This window comes from Corvus hawaiiensis, chromosome 6 (assembly GCF_020740725.1).
Source record: "Corvus hawaiiensis isolate bCorHaw1 chromosome 6, bCorHaw1.pri.cur, whole genome shotgun sequence".
Classification (NCBI taxonomy): Eukaryota; Metazoa; Chordata; class Aves; order Passeriformes; family Corvidae; genus Corvus; species Corvus hawaiiensis.
Genome location: NC_063218.1, coordinates 4,602,451 through 4,622,316, shown reverse-complemented (window position 1 = coordinate 4,622,316; position 19,866 = coordinate 4,602,451). Strand labels below are relative to the sequence as shown.

At 46.4% G+C, this 19,866-nt stretch overlaps 1 protein-coding gene across 2 annotated transcripts in view; it reads left to right on the top strand.

Moving 5' to 3' along the window:
- Nucleotides 1-19,866, top strand: part of ARMH4 (armadillo like helical domain containing 4) — a 53,737-nt gene that overhangs the window by 12,151 nt on the left and 21,720 nt on the right. For both annotated transcript variants that reach the window (XM_048307372.1, XM_048307373.1), the window contains one exon: nucleotides 9,172-9,426. In XM_048307372.1, the coding sequence (XP_048163329.1) occupies nucleotides 9,172-9,426 (255 nt within the window). The remainder of the gene's footprint in view (nucleotides 1-9,171; nucleotides 9,427-19,866) is intronic.

Here is a 19,866-nt window from a genome sequence, read left to right as displayed (position 1 = left end):
GCTACTGGTTCAACTGGCTTACTCAGGACCACTGTGTGAGCCTCCCAACACCCTTCAAAAAGTGACTCTCTGGAAAGAAACCACATTCCTTTTTGACTTGATTCCTGTGCTGTAACATCTGCCATGGTAGGTATTGGCAGAGGTGGCTGCACACCCCCAGTGTGGCAGCATTTGGCAGGTGGAACTTCCTGAAGTGGCAGGACATGTGCCATGCTCCCTCTTCTGCAAGATCCTTGCAGCTTTCAGCTGAAAACTGCTGGATAGAGCACACCAGACTCTGGCCCTGTCACAGTGGGTGAGGGTGAGTCTGTATCTGGCCCTGCAGACCTGAGGTTTGGTTCCCTTGTGTGACACCACCCTGCCTGGACAGCAGGGAATTGTGGCATCACAGAATGGGTTGGGATGAAAGTGACCTCAAAGACCATCTCATTCCAACCCCCTGCCATGGGCAGGGACACCTTCCACTATCCCAGGTTGCTCCAAGCCCTGTCCAGCCTGGCCTGGAACACTGCCAGGGATGGGGCAGCCTGTGCCAGGGCCTCACCACCTTCACAGGGAAGAGTTTTTTCTTGCAGTCTAATCTCCCTGCTGGGAGTGAGCTGCTCACACAGTTCAGGGGTCAGGAGGGCTGCTGACTGTGGAGGGTGCTCAGAGCTTTGATCAAAGCAGGAGCTGCTCTGCTTGTTGTGTGGTGTCAGGAACAGTCAATAGCTCTGAAAATGGGCAACTTAAAAATCAGTTGCTCCAGAGGAGGAGGCCTTAACCAAGTAGCTCTTGAATGTGGAGTGTTCCCAATTAATTAAGATGGCTCTCAGCTGGCAGGATTTGGAATTTCACGTGCATTTGCAGCCTGCTGTGAACTATTTTGTGTACCACAGAACAGTTTAGGTTGGAAAAGACCTTCAGGCAAGTCCAACCTTTGACCAAACACCACTGTGTCAACCAGACCGTGTCCAGTCTTTCCTTAAACACCTCCAGCAATAGTGACTCCACCACTTCCCTGGGCAGCCCCTTCCAATGTTTAATCACCCTTTCTGTGAAGAAATTCCTCCTGAATACTTCAGAACTTGTAGCCATTTACATAATTTTATAAAAGATCCTTCCACTCCCCATTTTTCTTCTGAGCTGTGTCACAGTATGAGGAACCTTCTTTTTTTTTTGGATGTGAAGGGTATTTTTTCCAGGAAATTAAGGCTTTGAAAGGGATTGCTATTTGGACCTTGACTGTATGGATTAAGATCTGCCTCATTAAATCTCTACAACCCTGTTAAAAATTTAAATTAGGATGCAGAGGTGTAAATAAAACAGGCACTTAACCCAGCATGGTTAACTAGCCTGATATTATAATTCCTCACCAGCTCTTTGGATATCAACTAAATTGGCAAGGAACAGAAGACTTAAAGCACATGCAGAATGAATTATTAAATGGTTTTGGTACACACTTTTCTCTTGCTTCTTGTTTATTGCTGCCACTGAAATGGGAACTGCTCTGTCTGGTGCAGGTTGACCTCTATCTTCCTCACAGTAGGTGGTGGCTCATCCCTCATTCTCCTTTGTAGCAGAAAATGGCAAAGTGTGACAATTTTTTGTATCAAACCAAACTCTTTTTTTCCTTTTTTTTTTTTTTTTCTTCTCTCTTTCTTCTGATAGTGTTTGATACAGATATCCACAGCTTTTCTGTACAATCTGAGCCCAGGTTGCCTTACTCATGGGCAAGAATTCCTTTCCTAATCTCCAGTCTAACCCTGCCCTCTGTCAGGTTGGAGCCACTCCCTCTTGTCCTGTCATGCACTGGTCCAAAATCCACCTCCAGCTCTCTTGGACTCCCTTTAGGCACTGCAAGGGTCTCTGAGGTCTCCCTGGAGCCTTCCTTTCTCCAGGCTGAGCACCTCCAGCTCTCTCTGTTCTTTGTGATGTTCTGGCTCTGTTCTGCCTCCAGCAGGTTGGATGACATTTCTTAGTCTGACCCTGCCTTGCTTCTTGTTCTGGCCAGGCTTTGTTTGAGTTTTTAACTGTATTAGACTTTTCATTTGTCAAAAAAATTAGAGTTCACTTAAATATCACTTTAATGTTGTAGCTTTCCCATGCTTATCTCCAAGCTTGAACAAAAACAACAGAAAACCCCCACAGTTGCTATTGAAAGGTAATTGGGCTGTGTGAGTGAAAGATTTTAATGAGTTTCTGTTTGTTTTAATCTGAGGATTAAGCATTTTACCCTCATGGCTCGAGGGAGGGGGGTTCAGGTAAGCAGGGATGTGGCAGTAAGGCTCTGCAAAGAACACTTTCTGCTGGAGTTGCCCCTGGCTGGGGTCCCTTGGAAGGTTGGGAGAGTGTTGCTCATGGGGCTTTTTTTGGGAGCTTTGTTCAGTGGGACTAGGGATGCTGCAAGAGGGGGTGAAGGACTTGGGAAGAAGCAGGAGTCTGACTAGAAAATGAGCTGAGTGGACTCAGTCATGTTCCCTTTGGCTCCTGATAGGACTTGAGTTAAAGCCTTGGTACCCTGGAGACTGTTGTCCATAACAGACCCAACTCCCAATCTACATTGTCTGTGATGATCCAAGCTGGGCTTGTCTAGAAAATAAAGCTGAAATCAAATGTTTTCTTAACTCTTGGGTTTTTGGCTGTTATCTTCCCAGGCAGTGTGATTGAATTGAATGCTTCTGGAGAAACACCAACAGCCTTTTCCAATGAAAATGGAATTAATGTCTCTGCTGGGGCTGTTGGGTTTTTTTGTTGGTTTATTTTTTCCTTTTTTTTTGGTTGGGGTTTGTTTGTGTTTGGTTTTTCTTTTTTCTGTGATTGGAAAGAAGTCTCATGCCCATAGCCCTTTTCCAGGGGAAAGTGTTTTGTTAAGAGATGTCATAAACTCCTTATCTGCCTTCATCTATCTTGTTCTGTCCACTCATAGGTCATGGTCATTAAATCTGGACTGATTTGACTGCTCTCACTTGATAAATCCTCTCTTTCTTGTCTTGATTTTCATACTGGTTGGTTCAACACCTGTACACCCAGGGGTGGAAGAGCTGTTCTGCAGCAAGCCAGGGAACAAACTTTTTATAGTCCATATGGGGTGTTTTGCAGCATTTTGGGGGTTTTTTTCCCCCCTTTTAAAATAGTCTTGTGTTGCTAAACTGACCCTCTAGCCTGGCTCAATGTGAGAGTGATTTTGAGGTGAATGCTGCTGGAGATACAGTTTTTGTTTTAGGAAGAAATTCTTGAATGTGAGGGAGGTGAGGCACTGAGTGGTGGTGGGGCACACCTGGAGGAGCTGTGACTGCTCCATCCCTGGGGGAGTTTCCAAGGCACCAGGTTGGACAGGGCTTGGAGCAACCTGGAATAGTGGAAGGTGTCCCTGCCTGTGGCAGGGGTGGAACTGGATGGTTTTTAAGGTCCTTTCCAACCCAAATCATTCTGTGATTATAGAAATTTTTCTTTCTGATCTTAATACAGAACTAGAGCCATGGTCCCAGGAGAGTCTTTTTTACTTTTTTTTCTTCCCCCTGCTAAAAGTCCTCAGTGCCTTGGATCTCCTGTGGCAAGCAGTGAGCCAGGAGTGTAAAAAAAACCCCAAGTGTGAATCCACTCAGCTTTGGGGGGGGGGAATTGGGTTATGATCAGAATTTGAATCTTTCCTTGTACTGTCTGTACAATGTCAGAGCCTTCTGCTGGGGAGCAGCTTCTCTTGAGCTTTGGCAAGGAGAGGCTCCTAAAGCAGCATCAGCTCAGCCCTGCTGCCAGGGGAACGCTCACTCTGCCAGCAAGGATTTCCTTCTGTTACAAAAGAAAAAAAATTTGGACAAGACAAAACAACCTCAAGTTCCACCAGGGAATGTTTAGGTCGGGTATTAGGGCAAAATTTCTTCACTGGAAGGGTGGTCAGATACTGGCACAGGCTGCCCAGGGCAGTGGTGGAGTCATCAGTCCTGGAGGGATTTAAGAGGTGTGGCACTTAGGGACAGGGGTTAGTGGTGGCTTGGCAGTGCTGGGGGGAACATGGTGATGATTTTAGAGAGCTTTTCCAGCCTTGGTTATTCTGTGACGTGTAAATTCATGTTCTCTCGAAGCTTCTGTGGTAGGGTTATGTTATCCTGCTTTGTGTGGTAGGATCCTATCCAACAGGTGTATTCTTCCCAACAGTCCCTTTCCCTGTCTCTGTGCAACTGCCCAGATGCTGGAACTTCCCAGGAGATTGATTTTCCTAGAGCAGCACAGCATTTAAGACAACACCACATCCTGCAAATACCCTGGATGGCTTTGCAGTGGAGGTGACTGGGCTTAGCAGAGCTCATCCCTAGGGCGGTTTTCCCCTGGTGTTTGGCAGAGTTTCTGTGCCTGGATCTGTTGCCCCGCCATGGCCCAGCACTTTGCCCAGGAGCAGAGCTTGGTGAGAGCCCATCTACCTTCCTACCAGCTCTCTCCTTCTGGGCTGTCAAAGGCAGCATTTTGGAGCTGTTGGATGGTGACACTATATGACTAATCACGTGAAGGCAACACATTAATAATAAAAGAGTTGTCCTAGAAAGGCCTTCCTGACTTCACAGCCAGCTGTGATCACAAAAGCAGTGCAAAGAGTGAACCTCAGTGGGAGAAAACACTTGGCAGTGGCTTCTTAATGCCTCTCCCTCCTGCTCTGGCAAGAGATGGGAGTCAAGACTCCCCATCCCTAATCCTGTTGTTAGTTACACATCATTATTTACATGTTATTGTTATTAGCACACAGGGGTGACCCTGCAGCACTGAACACCAAATAAAATCACAGCTTAAACTGTCCTGGATCGCAGCAATCCTCTGTGGGATCATTTAGACATTGTTGTCTACTGAGTTTGGTGTGAGGGAGGCTGGGAAGGGAAAGGACAGAGCAAATGACAGCTCCAGTTTTTGCCCTGCAACTTCCTTCCTTTTTAGTTTGTTTTATTTTTTCGTTGCACTTTGAGTGCAGTTTGTGCCTGTGAGTGAATCTATCACCTTCCACTGTGAGCCTCTCGCTGCTCAGGGCACAGGAAGATATTGCTCCTGTGTGTTAAACTTGACAAATGATGGGTTCCTGGCTCTTCTGAGGAATGGAAGTGTTTGCAAACATTAATGGAAAATATCTCAATATAGAAATATAATTCTTCAGTGGAGGTTTCTTCAGCTCCATTGCCTTCAGCAAGGTTATGACCATAAGTGGCTTCAGCTGCAGCTTCTTTCAAGCCATCACACCCCCAAAAATTGAGTCTGAGTCTTTTTACCTGCTGGCTGCTGGTGGTTGTCCAGTTGCTCCAGATCCTGCAGGTTCTGTGTTCCTGCTGTGTCAAGGAACTACCTCACAAGGGTGGTGTGAGGTGGTCTCATTTCTCCTGCCTAAGTCACAAAAGCCAGCATGGATGTGTACATGTGTACATTTGTGGTAAAAATCCTCACTTTTGGAGCAAGCATAAGGAGCTTTTGCCCCCCTGAAACAGCAAATCCAATCCTCTGGATATCACCAATGTCACCAATGGATCCATTTGGAGTCCCATGATAAAGCCCAATGGTGTCTGTTTCTATTAATAAAGCTGGCACCCCCAAAAACTCTGCGAAAAATGTGTTATTTTATCTCAGCCTTGTTTCCTTGGGCTCCCCTATAGCTTCCCCAAGCCTGAAATTTTGAATACCTGTTACAAGGTTGCCAAGTCCTTCAGAACTAAAACATTTGACACATGAACTGGGAATCTCATTTTCCCTGGGGATTCCTGTTGTCCATTGTCACAGCAGGGAGATGTTGAGCTTCTTGGGTTTTTTTTATTTTTCTGTTTCCATGAAGGCAAAGTAGAGGCTGTTTTAGTGAATGCAGTGCTCGTTTAGTCTGTCAGAGAGTGGCAGAAGTGTTCAGGCCAGTTTGGATGGGGCTTGGAGCAACCTGCTCTGGTGGAAGGTGTCCCTGCCTGTGGCAGGGGATTGGAACAAGATGAGCTTTAAGGTCCCTCCCAACCCAAACCTTTCCATGATTCTGTGAAAACACAAACATCTGCTTGGGCTGTGTTTCAGTGCTGAAGTGTCCTGGTGTCACTGGGAGAGGAGAGGAGAGAAGATACTGTCCCTCCTGGATGGATCCACGTGGCACATCATGGATTTGGTGCACACAAACAAAATCAGCTCACGTGTAACCTATGAAAATCTGGAGCAAGGTTGGCTTACAGCAGAAGCCACCCTGGCTTGGCCAGCAGGACTAGGGAAGTGATGTTCTCTTCTCACAGGTAACAAATGACAGGACAAGAAAAACAGCCTCAAGCTGCACCAGGGGAGGTTTAGATGGGATATTAGGAGAAATTTCTTTAACAAAAGGATGGTCAGGCATTGTGTCAGGCTGCCCAGCCACCATCCCTGGAGAGATTAAAAAGATGCGTGGATGTGGCACTTGGGGATGTGGACTCAGTAATCTTAGAGGGCTTTTCAAACCTAAACCATTCCATGACACAAAAATAGTTCACAGTGAGCTGCAAATACACATGAAACTCTGGATTAATTTCTGAATTTGCTGGGCTTTGCACTTTCAGTCCTTGCTACATTCAGTCTTTCCCAATAATTTCCTTTCAATCTGCTGCTGAGGCCTTTTGAAGGCCAAAAAGTGCCAATTTAGGAGGAAAAACGTGACTTTTGCAAAAGGCTTTTGTGTGAAACACAAACCTCCAGCTTGAGATTCAGCTATGTGATGCTCACTTCCATTTTCCATCTTATGAGACTACCGAGCCTTATGCACAGCCTGCCCACGGCTGCCTGTTGTGCCTCTGCTGCTGCAATCCCACACTCGTGAAGTCTTTGGGTTTTTTTTGGAAGTGTAGCTTCCTCCTTGTGACCACCAAGTGGTGCTCTGCGCTGCACCTTGCAGCAAGGCAAGCTGTTGGCGTTTCGGAATGGGGACTAAAAAGCTGTTTTCAAATGCAGGAATGAGCCAGAGAGGAGAAGGGAACAAGCTGAGAGCCTTTTCCTTCCCCCTTGCAGCGGCTGTGTTACAAGGATCTCATTATTCACAGCTTTCTGCTGCGGCTGCGTGGTGATTGATGGAGCTTGGTGATCATCAGATGTGATAAGTAGTCTCAGCACTTTCAATTTGGGTGTTCAGCTTGGCTGCCTGCGAGGCTTTGGAGACAGGGAGATGGCTATCTGTGGCTTCAGCACTCGATCCTGGCAGGTGTGTGTCATTCGGGTTGTTAAAAATCACAAGAAGCTTCTAAAATCCTTGTCCCAGAGTAGTTTTTCAGAGATAAAAATCCGATGCCTGTTCTCTCTTGGCTGGTTTTTACGCCTAGTCTAGGGAAAAACTCTGTTCATGTTCCTCTTCTCTGGTGTTCTGGCTGTTCAGTGTGGCTGCTGTTAAGTTTTGGGGTTGTTGATAGCTGTGTTGCTCTCAGCAGGGGGAAAAGACCTACATTAACTTGTCTTTGCAGGTTTCCTGTGAGACTCTCTGGGGGCCACTCTCAGCTTTACAGTCGTGTGTTTTGTATGAAAACATGCATTTTGGCAGAGAAAATTCAGAGGTTGATTCTAAATGACAGGCACATTCTAATGCAGAAAATGCCTACAAATGCAGCGGGAATTTAAGGGGCCAACCACATCCCCGTGAGCTCCATTAGATGCTCTGTGTGGTGTCATTGTGGCAGGAATGATCTTTCCAGGTACCAAAAGCCCTGCTACAGCAGGATGATGCAGCTAAATCCCGACAGCAGCTCATTTGTATGGAACACAGGACTAGAACTGAAAGGCAGCGACTGGGATTGTCTTGCCTGGTGAGCTGAGAAAAACGTGCAGTGCTTGGAAGCAAATCCTTGAATTACAAGGGAAGGAGATGCCACGGAAGAGCACAGTGAATCAGTGAGTCTGTAACATGCACTGATCTCTCCAGTCTGTGGAGGCCAAAGGAAGGAGACCACCTTACCCCATTTAATCCAGGTTGGATTGCCACCAACCTATATGAGGTACAACTCCAAATAAAGGGATATCTGGATAACAAATGGTGATTTGGCTGGATTGTTAGTTTTTAATGCCTGATGCAGGGTGATGGGCTCTCCCAGTCTGACTACACCAGGAGACAGTTTCTCTACCTGTCTGAGCAGAGTTGGTGTAAATTAGATAAAGGTGCATAAATGCTATATTTTGATTCTCAGCTTTGAAAAAGTGTGAGAAATTCAAAGCATGGCATTGTTCCAGATATTGTCTGTCCCTGGTGGGTGGCTCCATCAGTAGCTATTAAATAGCTCCAGTGCAAATTCTGGGCATAGGATGTCCCTGAGACTTTGGTGACTGTAACGTGGGAGGAGAAACTGTGGGAAGACTGGGCTCTGTATTTGCCCTGCTCTGGTCTTTCTTCAGCATCTGCAGCAAGTTATGGTTGGAAATAGGATGTGGACAGAAAGGGTCTTTGGTTTGATCCAGTACAGTGGTTCCTGTGTTGCCATTTTAGATTCTAGTGATGAAACATGGCTTAAATATTTATTTTTCCGCATGTGAACAGTACAGACAGTTCTGGAATAAATGGGTATCTGCTGTGGCATAGAATTCATAGAATCCCAGAATGGTTTGGGTTGGAAGGGACCTTAAAGATCATCCTGTTTCAACCCCCTTGCCATGTGCAGGGACACCTTGCACTAAATTCACAGGAATTTCCCCAATGTCACATTTATCAGCTCTCCCATGAAGTGTTGGTTCTGCTGCCTTCTCTCCAACACTTTCCAAGGCTAGGTGGGATGGGGCTTGGAGCAACCTGGTCTAGAAAGCAGTGCCCTTTCCAGAGCTGGGAAAGACTTAATAAGAGTTAAAAATAGAACCAACTTATTGCTGCCTCCAAGATTGGAACTCAGGGAAAGAGCTCTCACTTGGGCTGGAATGAGTTAAGCAGGGAGCTCTGTAGTTACAGATGCTCAGGTGTTGGTACACATGCACATCCTTATTTGTTAGGAAGCAAAAAATTACTGTATTTCCCGGTAATTTGAGAGTCTGAGACAGCATCTCCTTGTTCCTCAGCAACTTCCAGTGGTGATGAGCTCCTCCCAATGAACCCCTCTGGGTGTCTTTCCTGTTAGAGAACAGGCACAAGTTTGTTCAGCTGCTCTGCCTTTGGAGGAGCTCAGCTTGGTGCTCACCTAGAGAGATCTGTGAACTTTCTGCCTGGTGGGATGTTTCCTGATGTTTCTTTTCTGTCTCTCTGGCCAGAGGGTGAGGAAGAGGAAGAGGATGAAGAGGAGGAGGAGGAAGAAGAAGAGGAGGAAGAGGAAGACGAGGAGGACAAAGACATAGACCTGATGGATGAAAGCATGGAGGGTGACACGGAGCTGCCAGGCTTCACACTTCCTGGAGAGACCTCCCAGGAGCCCCTGGCTGGCCTGGAAAACCCTGTGGCCCAGCTGGCTGGGGTGTCCTACCAGGTTCCTGACACCATCGAGTGGGAGCAGCAGAACCAGGGCCTGGGTAAGAGAAAAGCCCCTTCTTGCTTTGCCCTTACAAAGGACACATCTCCTGCTCTGCACTCTGCATGAGACAGTCCCTTGTGCCAGGAAATCTCATGGGTTGGCTCTCAAGCTAAACCCAATTGTTGTTTTTGCTTAGTGTTGTCTTGCTCCAAGGGTGGACAAAAAAATAACTTCTCGTGTGAGATTCCTGGGGAAATTTCAGTTCCCTTTGCCCAAGATGGGTTGGTGTAGGGATGTTTGTCCTGTGAGGACAAAGGAGTTGTGTATTTGCTCATCAGCCTGTTTGATACTTCAGCAGCATTTGTCTAAGTTCCACTCCTCTGGCATTTTAAGAAGTGCATGGTCCAGCCATGGGGCCCTGTGCTGGCAGTGTGAAGACAAACCTGCAAAGCCTCTACAAAGCTTTATACAATTTATTCCCACTGTACATATAGGCCCTGTGTTTAATGACTCCCCCTAGGAGTCAGTGTTTATATGTGTGAAGTCCACATGATGCAAGTCAAAGCTGGTGTGGGACAAGGTAGATCTTAGCAAGGAACTTGTCCCACATTGGCAAAAGGCTCTGGAATCATTTCCCAGCATACTCAGCTCCCAAGCCAAGCCCCATCAAATGCAGTGGGAACCCTTCAGGTGAATTTGTGGGAGCTGAACCACATCTAGACAGAAGGTCTTTATGTCTGGCTATTAGAATTAGCTGTTCCGAGAAGCTCATCAAACAAAAAAAACCCCAAAACTCCTTTATATGTTGTCTATCACATACATTTATGTGAGATTTATCCCTTCCCCTGAATGTGTAATTCTGATTTAACCTGGAGGTTCTCCTCTGTGATGCTGTTTCCAGCCTGCTTTAGTGATGTTGGCTTCCTTAATTGAATTGAAGATTGTGTTTCAAGAACACTGTGGGAGGATTGATTTCCAGAACTCTGTGGGAGGGTTGGCCTTTGAGGAGAGATTGAGTTTGCACCACGGCTGATCCCTCCCTGTCACACTAAATCCTGCTTGGAAAACACCGTATTGGGGGGTGGCTGTGTCAGGCCTGTTTCACATTCCTGTTATCCCATCAGGCTGCACAGGAGCTGTGTGAGGGGAATAATTCCAAGTCTTTAAGGGTTTCTGGCTTTGGCAAGCTGGGTGACAGAGGTATGTGGTGCTGTTGGATATGACAATGTTTGCCAGGAACTTTGGGGTTACAGAGGAGGTTGTTCTGCATCAGGCACCAAGTTCATGGTTTATGCAGGTCTGGACTGGAGTCACAGCTGCATTTCCAGCTGCTGGAGGAGGAGGCTCAGGGTAGGAGATGCCTATCTGGTACAGGAGGCAGGTGAGAAAGCAGCAACCAGGGGTTGATGCTGTTCCTCAGACCCTGGAAAGGCCATATTTCCAAAAATTTCAGACAAGGAATTAACAGATTATGTGGCAAAAACCAGGATTCTTCTCCCTAACTTACGTTTTATTGACTTTATGCAAATTGGAGGAGCCCCTGTGAAGTCTAAACTGGGTCAGCATCAGCAATAGGTCTGAGCACCTGAAGGACTGGGTAGATGTGGGTTTTGGCATTCTCTGGAAGTGCCTGGCTGGGTTACACATCACCAGATCCAAGTGGTTTGGATTGCCTTTTGTTTTCAGGCTGTTGCAGTCCGTGCAAACATCCATGAGGGAAAGGATGAGGCTGTGGCTGAGCTGAGTTTATTTTTAGGAGTTGGATGGGACTTTTGTGCAGTGCTGTGCTGGCAAAAAAAAAGAGGGGAAGCAGTGGGATCAGCCTCTCTGCTTGTGACTCAGCCCTCTTACTCCAGCAGGCAGACACTTATGAAAAGAGCCATTTCTTTTCCTGCCTAGATGACCTCAGAGGCTCTGTGACACTGCTTCCTTTGCCATCTGCAGTGTGCCGGTGCTCAACAGTACTCCTACGAGGAAGGGAAATTATTTATGGCTTAGAGGCACAAAGAGAATGGAACTAGATGGGGAGATTGGAGCTAAATGATCTTAGATCACTTCCAACCCGAGCCATTCCATTCCATGATTCTGTGATTCTGTGAAAACCAAGGGCTTGCATGGGCTCACGCTGATAATCTGAGCTCCATGGAAGGAGTTGAACCCAGGGGATGAGAGGGCTGATTTCCTGGGACTGAGTGGGGAATGGGAGATGCTTCTGCAGGAGAGTAGCCCTTCCCCTCTCCGGTTTGTGCCAGGTGGGAATTTCTGCCCTGGTTCCCAGCTCTGGGTTCATGAGCACTCATGAGGCTAGCTCCGTGTCCATAGCTGGTCCTGGCTATGTGCTTCTTTATGGAGTGTATTTGGGAGAAGAGGAAAGGTGGAAAAAGCGCACAGCTTGTGTCAGCAGGGGGTGGGTTGTTAAGAACAGAAGAAATCCCCCAACCTTGCAGGAAGCTGGAAGAGCTGCTCCCATTGTTCTGCTGGAGCACCTGGAGAGACCAGACTCACTGTAAAAGACTTGTGAAGCTTTGGATCTGCTGGATAGGTGCATGGGCTGTTTTTCTTTGAAACCCTTTTTCTCTAGGTGATTTTCAACTTTGAAAATTCAGTTCTTTTGATTTTTGGGACAGCTTTGTAACTGCTGGACATCCCCAGAAGAACTCTGTCTGTCCCTTCCTTCCCTAAATAGTGCTGGGATGTGAAGAATTTCCCTTATTGTGTAAATTAAACAGGGTTTGGAGGGGGAAGCTGTTCTACTTCACCTGGGCTATGGCATTGGAAAGGGAGACCTGAAGGAAGGTGACAGTACCTAGCAGAGTAGAGGGTGAGGGACAACATCCAAGCACCAAACTTCTACAGCTGGCATTTTCCATTTTTAATATACCTTACACACATGTCTTCCTCCTGAGGGGATGCATCTGTCCTCTAGCCTTCAGAATTTTGACATTTAATGCTAAAATCTACAGTACAGAGGAGCCCAGAAGTGTTGGAATAGCTGTTCTCAGGTCAGTTATTATTGAGTTTGCTTGCTCTGATGGCTGACATGCTGCAAATCCCCAGAGAACAAGGAACTTGATCCACAAAACATCTTGGCAGGGCAAGAGACAGTTTGGATTTTTGTAGTGGTCAATGAGAAGGCGCTGGAGGAACAGAATCATTAAAAATGTCAGTTCTGGGCAGTCAGATGGTCCTACATTAACTCCAGCTGAGCAAAAGCCATTTATAAGTGCCAGTAATGAGACTGACAGTTTTACAGCCCATCAACTGACTCTCTAACCAGCAATATTTAGACAGAGTAAAGCAGAAAATGAGAAAATCTGTGCCTTTATAAAATAGAATTTGAGCTTCCAAAAGCCATCCTGGCAGCCTGCAGCCCTGGGGAAGCGAGGTCTGAATATGATTTGGGATCTGGTTTGGTGTCCTGTTCAAGTGCTTTGCCTTCAGAAGTTGCCAGTGAAGGACAGAGCAGCACTTTTGGACCTCTCTGCATTCTTTGTGAGGTGACTTTGGTGTGTCCATACTTGTTTCTTGGTTTGTGTATATGGGGGGTGTGGTGGGCAAACACTAAACACCTGGAGAGCATTGGATGGGCAGGAAGATCACATGCATAACTTGAATTTTCAGGGAATAAATAAAACCACCTAATTTTCCCCTGCTCCCTCTTTTGTGATGCATTACCAGGAGAACTGCAGTTGGTTGAGGTGGGTTCAAACCTAGTGAACAGTTTATGGTCCTTCAGTTATTCCTCCTGCACCTTAGAGCAGATGGTCTATGTTGTACAACTCCAAGGAGATCAAACCCCTCTGCTTCTGTTGGTGGTGGCTTCTTCTCCCAGTTCCCAAGAGTATTTATTCTCTCAGTTCTGTGAGAATTCTTAATTTAACAACAATGACCCAAGAGGAAAATTCGCCCCAGGCTTCCCAGCTATTTCCTGATGCCTCAGTGCTTGCTTGTGATCCACATCCCAAGGTGAAGGACTCCTGCTATCCATAGGTAACAGCAGGAGGTCTGGGGAAATTTACTAAGCCTTTAGTTTTACCACATTGGGGCATGCAGCAGTTTGCTTTGTGCATTTAAAATGTATGGAATTGGTGTTTTATTCTTTCTCAATTTAGGGTCCACTTGATATAATTTTTGTATTTTCGCTAACATGTTTTAGCACCTTGCTCTGTCTTCATCAATCTGTAGTTCCATTTTACATCTGAATTTGCTCTCTGTGGTGGCTTTTATGTATGCTAGGTACTATTTTTTATTCTCTGTTTTAACCTAAATCCATTTTTGTCCAGGTCTGCCTTTCTTTAGCTGACCCATTGGTGTGTTCTTTGCATCCACCTGTTCATGGCAATACTGTATTACAGGACTGTAGCTGGTGAGAAGTCACCTGAGTTGCCTGGTTCCACAGCATTTGTTTTTGATTTCCATGTACCCATGGAGGAATTGTACACAGGGGAGTTTGGATCATCCCTCTGGGTAGGATTTAGAGATTAAAAAATCAATTTAGGAAGAAGTTATGAAGTGTGACAATATAATTCTCGACGTGTAGTTTCCAAAATATAAACCATGTCTGTGTTTCATGTATTTTTGTGGGTAGGACATTAGTTCTTACCATAATGGAAGGTTGTATAACTCTTTCAGGTAATGACAAGGCACTTGCATAATAAACACACTTTTGGAATGTGAATGTTGGGTTTATTTTATAATGGATAAAAAATATTTGCAGCTCTGAGCAGCTACTTACAGAGAAAATAGCTCTCGTGTATTGCAGATCTGTGGTCACAAATTACACTGCATAAACCATATAACAGATGCCTCTGGTTAATGATGGTGAGGCAGAGGAGCAGAAGGACAGCAGTGGAAGATGATGAATGTTTGAAATGTCATTTCTACAGGAAGATAGGATTAATGCTTTTATGGGCAAAAATAACCAGCATTAGGAAGGCAGGAGCTGAGGCTCAGAAATTAGTAATATGTTCTTTAATTGCTGCCCCAAATGGATCTATTTTAAGTACTCTTACAGCTCGTGGTATTGGAACATCGGAGTGCCTTTTAATCTTTAATGCATTTATCTCCTTAATCACCCTGGAAAGGCTCATCTGTGTTTTAAAGGTGGTGAGCAAAACCATGGAGAGGCCCAGTGACCCCTCTGGTTTCACAAGGGAGCCTTTGGCAGAGGGGAGGGGAATTAAATTAGTGCTTGGGCATTGCCCTTTCCTTCTGGAGGCAGGATGTGCACACCTGCATTTCTCCCTGGAATGGAAGCAAGGATCACACAGAGATCCTAACAGGAGGGGCTGAGTCCATAGGAATCCCAGGTGAGAGAGGCTGGCAGGAGCCAGGATGAGGAGCGTAACCAGCAGATTTTCCTTCCCCCATGTTCCAAGTTCCTGCAGCAATCCTGCCCTCTGTGGCCTTGCCCCATCACAGGTATTTATGGGAGTTTTGTGGCATCAAGCATTGGCCATGCAAGGTCTGGGTTCCAGACGGCTGCAGAAAGAAATGAGCAGTCTCAGGAACAGAGATTATTTTTCCTGTCTTTCTGGGTGCTCCAAATAATTTATACAGTTCCATATGTTCCTTGCTAGCTCCCCTTCCGTCTCCCAAGCAGCAGTAAAGCTCCCACCATCAATCTGTGCCTAACTCAGGTTTCTGTCCCTCATGAGGGATGTGCTCTCCCTTTGGAATTGCTTCTTTTTTACCTAAGAGATTGTTTATGGTTGCATCTTAATCCTGGAGCAGACTCATATTTAATCAGGTTTGTCTTGTCAAAGGGAATTCTGCATCCTATCTGTGAGCAGTGATGATCCTCTCTGCCAGCTCAGGGTGACATTCGCTGTTGTAACAGCAGAGCAGCTCCCAAAAGGGGACAATTCACATCAGAGATGGCTTTTTCTCCTCGTCAGATCTAATTCCAAGGTGTTTTGAGGAGTGTGTCTCTTTACTATTCCTTCTTTCTTCAACCTGCTCGCTCCCTGCACAGCCCTGTGCTGGGATCTTGGTCAGTGGGACCTTCCAGGAGGCACAAAACTTGGACAAGTCTGAGCCCTGTGGTCCTGACTGACCACCCTTCTGTGCTCTTCCTTTTTTCCATCCAGCACAAGACTGCTGTGCCCTTGGGAATGAGGTCAGTTTGAAACAGAAGTGTTTCAAAGGGAAGACAGGAGCAGTGTGTCTGCTCTGTGAACAGAGATGAGGAGATTCCAACCCTGGAGCATGAACCCCTAATGAGTTGGAGCCATGTCCTTCCTTCGGAAGCAACTCAACTCTTGCCCTCAAAGTAAAAATCAAGGCTAAGGGCAGGGAAGAGAGATGAGGGCAGTGGTGGAGTCACCATCCCTGGAGGGATTTAAAAGCTGTATGGATGTAGCACTTGGGAACATGGGTTAGTGGTGGCTTGGCAGTGCTGGGGAATGGTTGGACTTCATCTTCGAGGGACTTTTCAACCTAAACAGTCCTGTGATTCTATGAGTAAATCAGAGGATTGAGGGTGTCTTGGTGATTCCCAGCTCAGCTATCAGAAACAGGTGACACAAAGCTGTTGCTCACAATAATCAGACTGATATTTTACCCTGACATTTTTGGTGGAGTGTATTGGGAAACAGCAGCACTAAAACATCCTTGGATACATTACTTTAAAATACCAGCCTTTCCACAAAGTTTATGTATCCAGTTAAACCTGTGTCAGAGGAAGACTAAGCCCATTTGTTACCAGCCCTTAAGTGCTGCCTCCCGGGGCTGGGGGAGGATTTAGAAGCATTTTCTCAGTTTTGGCTCTGCCTTCCCTCTCCCTGCCCACGGAGAAGTTGGAATCCCATCAGACAAGGTGTTAAACTGAAGTTACAGGACAATGCAGGGAGGAGTGAAGAGATCCTGTCCATCCAAGACATTTCTCCTTCTTCTTCTTCAGTTTGGAGAGAGTCGGTGTGAAGGCATGGAGAAACCATCTGCCAGTTTGTGGGAGGAGAGAGGGAATTTTGGTCACCATGGCTGACATGGTTGGTGTAAGAGGTCCCAGTGACTGGGGAAAGTTTCTAATGGGTGGTAGGATACATGGATGAATCCAAGTCTGAGGGCTGCTGCCAATCCTGCCTGCCCTAATTCCCATTTCCTTGCCAGGCAAAAATTCCCTGAAACACCTGCAAGGAGGGTGCAGCAGCTTCTGTGGTGGAAACATCTGTGGAAGACTCCCCAACCCAGCTCAGGTAGGGGAGTCTTGGGTGATGTCTGCGTACAGAGAACATTAGGGAAGGTTTACTAAGGGGAGCCCTTCACCAAAAGGGTTGTCAGGCTCTGGAACAGGCTGCCCAAGGAAATGGTTGAGTCACCAGCCCTGGAAGTGTTCAAAAAATATGTGGATATGGCACTTGAGGACATGGTTTAGTGATGGAAATAGTGGTGGTGCTGGGTTGGGGGTTGGACTTGAAGTTCTTTGGTTACTTCTCGAGCCATAATGATTCTATGAAATTCTCCCTCCTTGGCTTGCTGGGTAGCACAGAAGGGCAGCCTGCAGCAGCACCAGGCTCCTGGACTTTCCCAGCACAGGAAGACTCCTTCTGAAAGGCTTTCTGCTGCACCTGCAGTTGCACTTGTCAGCCCAAGAAAGCAGAGTTGGAGAACTCAAGCACGTGTCTGAGCGTTTCTGACCTTCCCTAGCTGTCGGCCTCTATCCATCTGTTTGACACATCCTTTAAAGTTAGGATGTGTCTACCTTGGAGCATGACTTTGCATTTGCTGCTCCAGGTAATTTATCTTGGGGTTTTTTTTGCCTGGATTCAAGGATAGGGTCCGTTAGCCTGCGCAGAGCTCTGTGCTCCGAAGGCTGGGCTGCATCTGCTGCCCGAGCACCATCTGGGTTCCTGCACAGCACGGTGAGGCAGGAATCCTTCTGGGCTGTCAGCTGCCTTGGACTGCCTGTCCCCTTGCCTGTCAGCCCCACTGGAATATAAATCATACTGTCTTTGCTCTCTCTTTCATCTGCAGTAATCCTTGTCCTTTCCCACGCCTGCAGTTTTGAGTATTTACATGTGTCACTTCTCAGTGGGCTTTGCCTCTTCTCCCGCCCTTCCGTTTGTACATGTCAGAAAACATGGCTCCATTCAGACTGAGGAGCTGGTTTTCAGCCCCTCTCTCCCTTTGGATTTTAGCAATCACTTAGCTTGATTGAAGAACACAGGCAGGGCAGTGCCTTCCCTGGGTGAGAGTTACTCATTTTTCCTTTGTGTGCCTGTTCCGGGTGGGCTTTGCCATGTAAAAAGAGGCTTTCCTTATGTTGGAGAAATCACATTTATTTTCTAATAGTGATCTATACTGAAGCAAAAATCTGTCTGTTTTCATGGCATTAAAAAAATGGATAGAGGGGAATGTGAAGGTTCATCAGCCTTGAATTGCCTCTGTCCTTCTGGGGATTTACATCAGAGGCTGATCTTTGGGGTTAAAATGTTGGCCCCATGGCAGAGCTGGTAAGAGAAAAATGGAGGGAAAGAGCATTTTGCAACAAGTAGCAGAGAGAGAGAGGGTAATTTATGGAGAGGATAATTTTAAAATGTTCCTTCCTAATGAGAATGTAGATGCACTTTCTGCTTGGACAGTGCAAACCACAAATGACTGATGCTAAACCTGTCTCCCCTCTGGTGTTCACTCAGATTAAGACCCATTGAGAATGAAAGGAGATTCAAGTTCTTTCCTGCAAGGATGCTCTCCCTCTCTATAGAACTAAATATAAATATAAATATAAATATGTATGTATATGTAGAAGTTCTGCTCTGCTTGAGAGTGAGTTATGAACATATATTGGAAATAAGTAAATTGCTCAGATTTTTGTCTGACAATAAAATAATTACCTCAAACCTCCAGCAGTTGTTGTTTTGCAAAGATGCTGAGTATCAGCATTAATCACGGAGAGGGGTCGATATGGTGAGAATTACTGGAGGCTTTTGCTTTCTTTGTTCCGTTTTCTCCCCTTGTTTTTGAGTAATTCTAATCACAGACTCATCCAAGCCTGGGCTGTAATAAAGGGTTTCAGCCAGGCTGCTCCCTGATAGCCCATCATTTATTTTAATATACCAGCAGTACCATCTGTGCTTGAGGCTTTATTAATGTGAAGTGAGGCTAAGAGGTTCTCCAGTCTGAGTCCTTTTTAAGGCTGTTTTTTCCCAAATCCCCCTTTCCCCTCTGACCACTCAGGGTGCCTTGCTCACTCAGGTGTATGCATGGACTGGTTTTGCAGGAGTGGCTGCTCAACTTTCTGTTTCTTGTCCCCAGGAGACCCTCTGTTTTGTTTAACAGTGTCACATGCTGTGCTACTGTCACTGTCCCCTTAACCTGCCCCATACCAGCTTAGGGATGCCCATGCCAAGGTGATCCAGGTGATGCTCCAAGGTCCCTGTCAGGAGCACAGCCCAGGAACCCACCCCTGGCACATGTGGCATCTTGATGACCCTCCTGTGCTTTTGCTTTGTATGCCAGTTATTCCAGCATTTCCCTCTGCAGGCTTTGGGACAGCTCTGACACCAGCAGAGGATTTCCAAGACCCCTCAATGGCTTTGGTGTGTGCTTTGGTTTAGGACTGAGGAGCAATCTCGGTGTCTGCCCTTCCAGTCCCACCAGAAGCTGTTTCTTCCTGTGAGTGAGGGGGTTGCTTTGTCCTGCTCAGTCCTGGCTTTCCTTACAACCACCCATAAGCAAATTCAGGAAAATGACAAGATTGGGTTCAGTATAAATGTCCTGTCAGCAAAATAACCTCTTTGTGGGTTTTGTTATTTTCTGTATCTGTTGGGACTGGTTAAATAGTCTCTTTTGATTTTTTGGTTTTAGGGAGTGTTGGGAAGAGGGTCAAATACAGAGTTAGACCAAGTAGTATCCTCAGTGGAGCAGTGCTTTGTGGTTATATCTGCTCTCCCATAGCCAGAACATGTTCCTGTGAGTGCTGTTTAACCTCTTAAGTCCCAGTTTGCAGTGACTCCATGGTGAATCAGCCCTGCTCAGCCAAATGCTCCAGTGCAGCTTGACAGACTTAATAATCTTGGAGGTCTTTTCCAACCTAAACAATCCTGTTCTTCCAATTCTTTAACTGCAGTCTGGAGCAGGAGAAGCAGGGAGATAATTTAACTTTTGGTAGACAGAGGCAGCCAGGAGCATGTTTTGCTAAGGTCCGTGTCTTAATGGAGTGGATAAAGTCAGAATCTCAGCTGGCAAAACTCAGCATTGCTGTGGTGGATGCTCTGGTCCCACAGCCTTGGAGCTGCAGTGGGATCTGTGATCCTCTTCTCTGGGACCATGAACCATTGTGCTTTGGACTTAGCAGGGCTGCATCACTGGCTCCTCATGTCTGATTTCAACCTTTGCATCCTGACAAGCTCAGAGCAAGAGCCACAGTGGTTGGTTGGCCCAGGTTTAATGTCTCAAACTGTGCCAGATCACCCCTGCCTGGCTGCAGGCAGGCTCTGACAGCACCAAGCAGACAGAGATGCCTTCAGGGCAGTGCAGGGCTTGGGATGCAGCTCCA